The sequence below is a fragment of the Urocitellus parryii genome, chromosome 12 (genome assembly GCF_045843805.1).
Source record: "Urocitellus parryii isolate mUroPar1 chromosome 12, mUroPar1.hap1, whole genome shotgun sequence".
In the NCBI taxonomy this organism is placed as follows: domain Eukaryota; kingdom Metazoa; phylum Chordata; class Mammalia; order Rodentia; family Sciuridae; genus Urocitellus; species Urocitellus parryii.
Genome location: NC_135542.1, coordinates 15423179 through 15435072, shown reverse-complemented (window position 1 = coordinate 15435072; position 11894 = coordinate 15423179). Strand labels below are relative to the sequence as shown.

General features: G+C 45.0%; 1 protein-coding gene across 1 annotated transcript in view; it reads right to left on the bottom strand.

The window, feature by feature from the left end:
- Positions 1 to 2961: 2961 nt before the first annotated feature.
- Positions 2962 to 11894, bottom strand: part of LOC144249783 (nephrocystin-1-like) — a 34567-nt gene continuing 25634 nt past the window's right edge. Inside the window, exons 12-13 of the mRNA XM_077791963.1 lie at positions 4721 to 4858; positions 2962 to 3155 (exon numbers count right to left, since the gene is read on the bottom strand). Of these exons, the coding sequence (XP_077648089.1) occupies positions 4808 to 4858 (51 nt within the window). The 3' untranslated portion in view covers positions 2962 to 3155; positions 4721 to 4807. The remainder of the gene's footprint in view (positions 3156 to 4720; positions 4859 to 11894) is intronic.

Genomic DNA, 11894 nt, shown 5'->3' with positions numbered 1-11894 from the left:
CTTGGAGCTCTTTTTTCTTTACACTGAGAAGCTTTGTAGTTTACCACAAGGTTTGTGAGCCCAGACCTCTAGACGCTCAGTGAGGGGGAAAGTGAGGCCAGCAGCAGGTCCCCGGGCTCCCAGTGGGGCAGCCAGGCCACTGCACACCACCACCTCCATGTCCAGAGTCACCCCACTCACCTGCAGCTCCCTGCCCATCCCCCACAGCCACCAGGACACGGACCCATCTCTTCCTTCCCTCTTTGGCTGTCATATTGAATACATTTCTTACTTAAAAGACAAAATGCCTCATCAATAGGACAGCTAAAGAAAACTCTGAGGTAGAGGACGAGGACTTGCTGGCTCAGCCACACAGGCTTGGTGAGGGGCCCACACCTCCAGTCTGTAGGCACAGAAGCAAACTCCCCAAATGAAACCTCCCTCCAGAGCATTTCCTCAGGAACAGCATGGAAATAAGACTTTCTCCTCCTATTTCACAGGGTTATTAGGAGAGTCAACTGAGATCACCTTGAAAAGAATTTGCAACTATATACCTCAATATACCCCATCTTAATAAATGTACCACAGGAAAGAAAACACTGTGGGTTGAACTTTGAAATAGTTTAACGCTGACTGTAAGACACATTCCAGGGTCAGAGACACTAAAGTGTCTTAGAAATGGTGAAATACAACATAAGAAGTTACTTGGCTGGACTGGCTTGCTACCTTAAGGATGAGGCTGAAACGAGGATAAAAACTTTGGAAATACCTGCTGATTATGAACTTCAGGAAAATTTCCAATTTTTTCAGCCTCTTGTAAAGGCCAGGAACTATGAAAGTATCAACTAAATTGCTTCAAAGGCAGCTGACTCTGGCTCATGGTGGCCCCTTTCTTAGGAAATGGCGTTGAAGGAAAAGGGAGGCTGAGTCCACCCTTGTGGAAAATCTAATAGGAAACAACCAACATATGAAAGACTCTTTCAATGGGATCAACTTTCCAAAGCTATGAACTGGGCTGGATGCAGTGGGGGAGGCTGAGGGAGGAGAGGGCAAGGTCAAGACTAGCCTGGGTAACTTAGCAAGACCCTTCTCAAAATAAAAGTAAGAAGGGCTGGGGATGTGGCTCAGTGGCAGAGTGCTTGTCCAGCATGCACAAGGTCCTGAGTTCAATACCTTGTGTTGATGGGGGGGATGCCAACATAAAATGCTTGTAAACATACTTTAAATTCCATGATATAACTGATATTTAAGAAACAATATACATATTCAGAGAGGCTTTGTCACAAATTTGATATATTGATTGTTCCACTTTTATTTTTTTTTTAGGGTAATGGGGACTGAACTCCCGGACACTCAAACCACTGAGCCACATCCCCAGCCCTATTTTGTATTTTAATTAGAGACAGGGTCTCACTGAGTTGCTTAGAGCCTCACTTTTGCTGAGGCTGGCTTTGAACTCAAAATCCTCCTGACTCAGCTCCCAACCCTCTGGGATTACAGGTGTGCGCCACTACATCCCACAAGGTAACAGTTTTAATCATTCATTTAAATTAAAAAGTGGCATTGAAATTCTATGGAACTCTTGTGCAATTCCCCTGAACAGAAGATGGAAGGAGACCCTCATCATTATACAAAATACATATATGTTGGTGTGAGGGGGAAGGAAAGAAAAAAGAGTGAGAGAGAGAAATATGTCACAGTAGATTGGGTAGAGAGAGGTGATATGGGGGAGGGGAGGGGAGGGGGGATAGGGAGGGCAGCAGAATACAATAGACACTAGTATTACTGTATGTATATATGTGGCTGTATAACCAATGTGATCCTGCAATCTGTACACGTGGAAAAATGAGAATTCATACCCCATTTGAATCAAATGTATGATATGTCAAGATCATTGTATTGTCTCAAGCAACTAATAAAAAATAAAAATTAAAAAAAAGAACAAAAAAAGAAATTCTATGGAACTTATGATTCACTAGATAAAACTGAAATTTTGTATTATTATTCATTGTATTATTATTCAATTTATCAATTTAAGTGGTAATATTTTTGTTATTTTAATTTTTATGTTTATCAGAATTTTTTTTTATTTTATTGCTTGTTTCCTTTATATAGGTCCTGCATAGGCATAATTTTATTTGACTGTTACACTGTGAAAATTTTCCCACATTCATAAATATTATTCACAACCATGATTTTTTAACGCCTACCCGTTAAATTAAGTTCTTTATTAACATGCATTTTACTATTTTAATATCAAGTATAAGACTGTTGAACTTCAAAGGCTATTTAGATTTACTATTATTTCAACTCTTTCTGACACTTTCTGGAGGGACAATGAGGTTAACTTATACACCTGTTAATCTAACACTTACGTGAGTGAAGTTCATGTTTGAAACACATGTGTGCATGTGCACACACACCGCATGCACAATCCATTGTAGCATCCACGTTGATAGACTGAACTCTTTCTACTCTTTGCAGTGCTGGGGATTGAACTCGGGGCCTTGTGCAAGCTGGACCAATGCTCTACCACTAAGCCACAGCCCCAACCCTAGTTCTTTCATAATCATGCAAGTAACACCACTTACTAAATGGGACCCATGGCATTTAAGTGAGGCCTCTACAACAGGGGACAGTTTCAACAAGTACAAGGTTACATCCTCTTCAGTAAGTTTTGAAAACCCATGATTTTTTGTGTTTGGAGATCTGGAATTTCAAAAGCTATTTCCTCATTGTCACGAGGGGCAAAGTTGCAACATATGCAGTCAAGGGGGAGAAATAAAGAATGTCCTTGCACTTTTGCCCTTTTCAATGCTTTATTCACTAGAATCACTTAATAAAATTTCACTCTATAGGTTCTTAATCAAGAAGACGACCATCCTTCATGCTATGCACTGTAATAGACATAATCAATTCACAGCAAACGATTCTAGATTAATTCTAAGCACTGCAAACACACTTAATCATGACAGGCTAATGACAGACATTCCCTCTGCAGGCTAAGTTCAAAAGTCTCAAGCCTTAGGCTTTATGTCCAGCAGACATACACACTCACTCAGACCGCGGTGATCAGGTCAGGAACCAAGGCAGGCTTCTCCTGGAATGGAGCTGATGGCCAGCTGAGGAGAGGGTCACAGGGAGAAGTTGCGGCTCTCACCAGGGTCAAGATGTGGCTGTAGAGTTGGAGAGCGGTAAGGATCAGGCACAAGATGACAAATGATGAGATGTCAGTCCAGGTTCTCATCAGACTCTCCAGCTTGGGTGCATCCTTGTTTTGGCTGGCTGAATGTCTGTTCATTTGCTCTATTATTTATACTAAATTTTGGGGCTTTTGACCCCCCTTTCAATCCTTATCAGTTACCACCAGATTTCTCAGTGACAACATTCACCCTGGGGTTAAAACATCTGGTCTGATGGTCCCTCCCTGATTTTCTCGTCTTTCCCTCTTTTCAGGGGAGAACAGCCTGACAGAGGCTTCGCTCTGTTTCTCAGGATGGGGAGAAGTGACTTGATTGTGTCTGAGGCCATACTGGAGGGCTCCCTTAGGCATGCCAGGTGAGACTGCGGGTTTCAAACTGAAGTTTTTAAAATGGAGTCGCTTAAGCTCAGGCCTAAGGCCATCCTCACACTCCTGAAATAGCAAAGCACACTGGCTTCCACAGAGGTCTCCCACTGCAGCCTAGCTCAGCAGGACTCAGGAGCAGTGACCTCATAAGTCCACATAACTGAGGACAAGGAGGGCTGGTGGAGAGTCAGAGGCAGATGTGGGTCAACAGTGCAGGTGTGCGAGGATGAGGGGCACGCTTGAACAAGAAGAGTTGGAGAAGAGCTTTTTTCGAGCAAGGAAAAGATGATGAGAAATAAAATTCCTAAGGCCTCTGGGTCTAAAATACTCCTCTAAGGGTCAAAGTCAACTCAGAAAAAAATGAGGCTGTGGGCATGAGGGGGAGAGACCAGCGAGCCCAGCTCTAGCCATCTCTCTTCTCCTTGCACCTAAATCCACAGGTACAACCAAGCCTGTGGTACTCCAGCCCCATGACCTGACCTTCATTTCTGTGTCACTATGCCACTAATCCAGGTACCACGAGACTTCCACACTAAAATGATCTGCATCTTCACAGTGGAAAATTCCATGGTCACCACACAGCCCGGGGAAGCACAGGACATGGTGCTGTGTGAACAGAGTGGTAGTCCATTGTTGGAGAAGCAGATCACTTGCCAGCTAATCCCTTCTGATTTTTCTATATCTGCTGAACATTCTAGAATGATCATGAATTGCCTTGGTTATCCAAAATTTAACCTACTGCTAAACTGTGAACTCCATCTCCATTGATTGCCTGACAAGCTAATTTAGTCCAGATCACACTTTCAAACACTATCACAAATAGGAAGGGTGAGTAGTGATGTCTCGAACTTTTCAAGATGAGATGTCCTATCTCGTCAGCTAAGGCCCAGCTAAAAACAGTGTGTGCTTCTTGGTGTGACTCTAAATCAGCAGGGTATCTGGGGCACAATTCAATACCTTTAGTCCTCAGGTGCCCCAAATAAGGGGCTCCAAGTAAACCAGCGGCTCTCCAAATACAGGTCTGGCATGTGAGATAATTCTAGGTGCTACTTGAACAAGATCATGCATTTTTAGTTTAACAATCACTAAAATGTTAATTCTTTAAAAATCAAGTCAGGAAAGCACCCCTACTTTCCTGTTGCAGGAGGTGGAAGTGTGTGCCAGTCTACATACATTTAGTGAAGAAGCTGTAGGGTCTGCACTGGTGGCCTGACCAGCTACTGGAAGGAGAGATATAGCACTGTGTCTGCAGCGCATGGCTCAAGCTGGTGAAGTGTCTGCTGTCTCTGGCTCCCCACAGTGACAAAGGGCCTACAGAGAGATGAAACAAAACCAAGTTAGACATCCCTGGCTGTGGCGCGGCCAGCACCAAATAACTGTCACTAAAGTCACTAAAAATTCTAATCTTTTGAGAATCATATTTAAGGACAATTGTTGTTTAAACCAAATTTTTGTCTGATAGCCAGCTAAATGCCCATCCTCATTAGAGAGGTTACAGTTGCTTCACTCAGTGGATGTCTCAAGAAAGCTCTGTACAGCCAGGGTTTCTGCCCTGCATTATCCAGCCCAAGTCCTGGGCTGCTCTGGGCAAATGGCGCCCTCTGCTGTATGCAGCTGGGCTGTGGGCAGATGAGGAAAGACCTTCAAGTGAAATGTTCAGAAGAACAAGACTCAATGTGTAGAGGATACCCTGCCCTTTATATTCAAAACAAAGGGAGGCAGGGAAAGCATGTTGTAGACAACTCCAGAAGATCACGCAAGAAACTGAAGAGCGGCTGCCTCTGTGGAAGAAAACAGGGGCATTTAAGGCTGGATGTGAAAGACCCGCATTGTTGTATTTTGAGGGATTTTTTTTTTTTTTAACCACATGCATCTATTACTTGAGAAAAGGTTTTAGAACAGCCATGTCTGAGAGGAAGCCATCTGACCAGTCCCAGGGATGGCAGTGTCAGGTGAGGAAGAAGGCAGAGGTGACAGGAACAGGTGGTGATGCAGGAGTGGGACAGTGCTGGCAAGATCAGTGCATGCACAGATTCTAGAGCTCTGTGCTTCACTAGAGAAGTGACAGGGTTAAAACAGCCCTGGAGGGAAAGTGGCCTTTAGGGTATTGGCTTGATAAACAGAAAACAAAAACCTGACAACAGCTGTTTTCAAGTCTGAGTGAAGCCATGCAGAGGACAGTCACTGCGGCTTCATCAGCAGCACCAACCATGGCTCACAGGGCCAGAGAAAGAAGGTGGGTAAGGACAGGGAGAGCGACATCTAAGGGTGGTAGGAAGCCGTCACAATATCTCCACTGCATACAGACAATGAAACACAAAGGGATAATCTTTAATTACCAGAGAGCATTTAATAACAACCCTTTTGTTTCATAAAATAAGAAATGTAGGCCTATGAGACTTCAGAACTTTGTCATTACAAATCTCATTCTGCTGTACACATTTTCGCTGTTCTTGTGAACCCCTTCTTCAACACAATATCTTAATAATAACATTTCATCTTGCCCCATGCACCATTATGACCTCTGATATATTTCAAGAAGAGTAAAAATCACTATCAGATTTTTTTTCACACTGAGAATGTGTCCGAGTTTATTTTTTACGTAAATTTTTTAAATTTATATGACGGCAGAATGCATTACAATTCTTATTACATATATAGAGCACAATTTTCCATATCTCTGGTTGTATACATAGTATATTCACACCAATTCGTGTCTTCATACATGTACTTTGGATAGTACACATTCCACTATCATTAATTGCCCCATGCTCCCTTCCTTCCCCAGATTTTTTTTGAAAGACAGAAATATCATTCATATCTAATAATGTATCCAGCCTAAAAGAGTTCAACTGTCAAACATAGAAAGAAATCAACTTTAGAATTTAGAAATAGCCACTATTTTTTCATGGGGGGAAGGGAAGAACTGGGGATTGAACCCAGGGCCTTGTGTACATTAGAAACAGTCATGTTTGCTGGGTGCGATGGCACATGGCTGTAATCCCAGTGACTCAAGAGACTGAGGAAGGGGGATCACAAGTTTGAAGCAGTCTCAGCAACTTTTAGAGACCCTGTTTCAAAATAAAACATAAGAAGGGCCAGTGAAAGGGCTGAGTGATAGGGTGTCCCTGAGTTTAATCCTCAATCCCACCAAAAACAGCAGTCTACAACTGGCTGTGCTAACATTGTATCATAATATTTTTTTAAATATTTATTTTTCTTTTGTAGTTGGACACGATATCTTTATTTTATTTATTTATTTTATGTAGTGCTGAGGACGGAACCCAGGGCCTCAAACATGCTAGGTGAGTGCGCTACCGCTGATCCCCAGCCCCAGCCCTGTATCATAAGATTTTAAAAAAGAAATCCCAAAAGGTCACCCTGAGTTACGTTCTGAAGCTCAGTTTCAGGTTACCATCATCTCACTTATTGACTCTGCTCTGATTCTTTGAGTTCTTATTAATTTCAGGCCATGAGACCCAAGAGTCAGGAAGCAACACCTTGCATCCCCAAGTCGGAGGCCCCTCAGGTGGGGACACAAGGGCCCCCAGGATTCTACCTCAGCACACATCACTTTCCACACCAAGAACTCCTTCCTTCTCACTTGGGTCTCTTCTATGAAACCAAACTGGTTGGTGAGAGATTTTAGATTACTCTTTCTGACTGATCTGTTGCAGCGATTAGAAAAATACAGTGACAGGTACTAAGGAAAGCAATCGACTTCTTAAAAGTCAGGCAATTATTAATTCCAGGAAAAATAAACTGTTACAGTAGACTACTACCTAGCTCAGCTCTGAATGTGCACATAATTTAATAACAAACAATGCCCAGAGATACACTCCAAACTGTGCTTCTACCTATATTGGAAGAAAATAGGGGTAAGGATAGACTGTTACATCCCCAATTAGCATAACAATGTTGATTGAAGAACAGCAGATACAACATATTTAGAAATATAACCAGAGGAAGGTGAAAGAATTGAAAGTGTCCATAGAAGGTGGGAAGGAGCAGGAAAGGACTAGGAGTGAAAGCTCTGAGTCTTTCACTACCTTATGGAAGCTGAATATTTTTTTTTTTAATCCTGGTGTGGTGCTGGGGATTGAATGCGGGCCTTGGGCACCCTAGGCAAGGCTCAACCTCTGAGCCACACCCCCAGCCTGGAAGTTAATATTTTAAGGAATAGCACAGCAACCTGCAGTGGGGACAGCTCTCCCTATTTACAGATGAGGAAACCCAGGTGTCCATGCACCTGGAAGCTGAGGTGGGAAGTGTCGCTCCAAATCAGTGCTCCTTCCCAAAGCCCATCCTGGGACACCCCTCAGCCAACAGTGGTCTTCGCTGGTCTTCCTCCTAGAAGCCTTTCCCAGGCCCCTACCAGCTCAGGTCAGGGCAGTGCCTGGCACATGTTAAGGGGCAAATGAGTTGTTTATAAATCAGTGAGTGAATCAACCAAGCCACAAATCAAACTGGTTGATTCCCAGTGGGTGTGACAGGTCCTAGGAAATCTGCCACTATGCAGAAAGCCCTGTCAGCTGGACTTCTCCCAGGATCTCCAAGGCCTCTCACAGGCGGGTCTCCAAGAGGAAAAGGCAGGAGACCCACAGGGAAGCCCAGCACTCAGGAGTCCCAGAAGCTCAGGACACAGCAGGACTTCAGCTCTGTCCCACACAACCAAGGTGAAAGGGCCTGGCTTCCCTGCACAGCAAGGCTGGCCTGGCCTCCACTTCCCAGAGGGTGGCAGAAGAGAGGCCCTGCACTATGTCAAGGGAAGTCTGTGTCCACAGGAGGGGGCATCACAGCAGCCAGACAGCTCCTTGACCAGCCCTGCCAGCACTGGCTGTGGGATTTTTTTTTTTTTTTGGTACCAGGGATTAAATTCAGAGGTGCTTAACCACAGAGCCACATCCTTACTCCTTTTTATTTTTTTATTTTAATACAGGGTCTTGCTAAGTGGTTGAGGCTATTCTTGAACTTGTGATCCTCCTGCCTCAGCCTCCTGAGTCGCTGGGATTACAAGTGTGCACCACTGCGCCTGGCCTGGCTGTGTGACCCTGAACAAGTCACTTGGCCCCTCAGAGACTCACCTTATCATCTCTAAATGGGAATAATCTCATGAAAGCCAGTGTGAGGGCTGAACGAGGTGACAGGTTTAAGCCCAGTGCACAGCACCTGCTCAACCATGGAGACCATTATGTTTTAAAGCCTTGAACTACATCAACTGCACTCATAAGAAATTTGAAAAATACTCAAGACTGTACATGACCATCATCAAGGACAAGCTTTGTCCATTTACATTTTAAAATCTACAGAAACTATTATTAAATCTATAGGGAAAGGTAGTTCCCAAATGAATCTCACCATTGCTGAGCGCCAAAACAGAAACTGTGGAAAGGTGTTCAGGAAAGCTGCCTGCTCCAGAAACGACCTGTCAACTAAAAGTAAATAAACAAATAAATATTCTTTTCTTCCAGTGCTGGGGTTCAACCCAGGGCCTTGAAACTGGAGTCCCAGTGCTTCGTCACTGAGCCACATCCCCCACCCCGCTACTTTTTTGAGACAGGGTCTCCCTAAGTGGCCCAGACTGGTCTCCAACTTCTAATTCTCCTGCCTCAGCCTCCCAGTTTCCTGGGATTACAGGCAAGGACTACTGCCCTCAGCAAAAAGTGGTTTTGTTTTCTGGTGCTAGAACCCAGAGCTCAGGCATGCTGGGCAGGTGCTCTTCCACTGAGCCACATCCCCAGGCCCCCAGGCAAAACAACATTTTTAAAGATGCATTCCCACATGAAGAGGAACATTGAAATAATAACCTGAGCAGCTATTGTGGCTCACACCCACAAGCCCAGATACCCAGGAGGCTTAGGCAGGGGGAACCCAAGTTCAGGTCTCAAAGATAAAAGGGCTGGGGATGTGGCTCCACATCCCGGGTGCAATTCTCAAGTACCCTGCAAAAAAAAAAAAAAAAACAAAAAAACAAAAAAAAAAACCAAAACACAATAAACACCCACAGATTATACCATCCACAGAATTAAAGAACTGAGAGATGTGGACGAGTGATTTCCAGGCTCAGTGGCCATTGGCCAAGCAGCTGCCCCAAGGCTTCACCTTCTCTTCACCCTCCCATCCAACCAGGCACCATGCCTGGCTGTCCCCTTAAAAATTCTTCTGCCTGGCGGCCACACTTCTGCTCTCATCCTGCTGCCACTTCTTTGTTCAGGGCTCTGCATCCCTGGGCCATAGGGTAAGGGTCTCCACTGGGTCTCTCACCTCTCCCCTGGAAATTACCACCTTTCTACACTAGGTGGCTTCGTCACTTCACAGCCCTGACATGTCCTTTCCTGGATCCCTGCTGCCAGTTAGGAATTCTGGCCCCAGCCTTCAGGACTGCCACGTGGCCCCAGCCTTCCACACCAGCCTCCTGCTGCCCTTGCCCCACCCTCCCCACAGCCATCCAGACCTGCAGCTAGTCTTGAGCTCACTCTGATACACTTTTGTGTCTCCACCAGTCCTCCTGGTTTGCAGCACAGCAGCTCTTACAAAACCTCCCTGACCCTCTGCCTCTGGAGCCCCCACACACCAGGCTCTGGGTGCACTGCCCTGTGCAACCTTCACCCAGCATCGTCCTCCAGAACAGGCCGGGACAGCACTTATGAGCAACTGACTTTTGGCAAAGGGGCCATAACCACTCAATGGGGAAAAAAATGGGTTCAATAAATGGTGTTGGAACAACAAGGTTCAAACCCACAGGAGAATGAAGTTGGAGCCCCGCCTCACACTCTGGTCTGCACACAGGGATTACATGCCTTAAGATTGGGAGGACAATCCTAATTTCAAACCTTCTACCTCTCATTATGCTGAAGACAATCCTAAGCAACAGAGCACGTGTCTTATTTGGTTTAAAAACTCCATCTCTGGTAGTAATGAGATCTCTATGCCACAGCCCCACCAGACAGCCATCTGGGAAGAAGGCAGAGTGACCACAGGAGTGTGGAGAGAGAGGACAAAATTCGGGAAAGTGAAAAACATAGAAGCAAGAGCTGAATACACTAGAATAGACAGGACTCACAGAGAGAGTGCAGCTGAGAGACCTGGAGCAGGGCTGGGGTGAGCCAGCGCATTCCATGGGTATTGATGAAGGTCTGCTGTGTGCCTGGCACTATGCTGAGACGTAGACGCTGCACTGAGCACAGTCTCTGTCCTTGCCCTGCTAAAGATCCCAGTCTGGGGATTCAAAGCTAGATGACATTGTCCAGCACTATGCCATTTCTTCACACCCCAGCTGACCTCCAGCCCCCAGCACCATGGCCCATATGCCTAGAGTGAAGGCCAGCAGCAGCTTCCTGCCATGGCTGGCAGGAGTGGGTGTAGAACACCCCAGCTCTCTCACCCTGTAAGAGGGCTTCTATTAGTAGCATGATCTACATGGACCCCCAGCACTCCTTATCAGGACTGTGCTTAGTCACTCAGTGACAACAACTGGTTGGTACACCCTGTCTTCCAGTTCCTAATCACTTCCTGTTCCCATCTGGAGTTTTCTAGCATCGCTTTCCAAGAAAACTACTTGCTAACAAATCTTAATCACAAAGTCCACAAACTTTAACCTCAGGGAAGTCAGAGCATGACAGAAGGTTCTAGAAAGGTGTGCAGTGATCCAAGTCTGGCCATTTTACGCCTGTTTTTAGTTCTCCTTGGCTGCTCTGACTGCCCTGATAGGTTTAGGAGAAAAGACAAGCCATATTTTGGCATGTAAAATGCATTCAGGCCAAGTCTCTTACACACAACCTACCAAGTAGGGGTAGAATGAATTTTAAGTACAACAGAATGCCAGGTACAATGCACTTCTAAAGTAAACAGGAAAAAAAAATACACCGAAAGTAGCAAGACAGAAAAATAGCCAGGTGAAGCCAGGGGAATGACTCAAATGGCAGTGGGTGTCTCGGCAGAAACCAGAGGCCAGGAAGAGGTGGCACCAGGTTGTTTAAGTGGTAGACGAAAAGAACTGTCAATCCAGAGTCCCACATCTAATAGAAAGCTCCTTTAGGAAGGAAGGGAGACAGATACTCAGATAAAGCTAGTTTAAGAGAATCTGTCACCCTGAAAGGATGGTTAAAGGACACTCTCTGTACAGAAGGGACAAGCTAAAGAAGGAATCCTGGAACATCAGGAAGGAGATCAATGGGAACAGTAAAGATCTGACTAAATACTACTAATTTTCTCAGTTGATGGTTGAAGCAAAAATTGTAAGACTGGGTAATGTGGTTTCAGTGTATGTAGAGGAAATGTGCAAGCCAGTTGTGAGTGAATGAGGACAAAGAGAATTAGAGAGAGGGACAGTCTCTGTCTTCTCTCT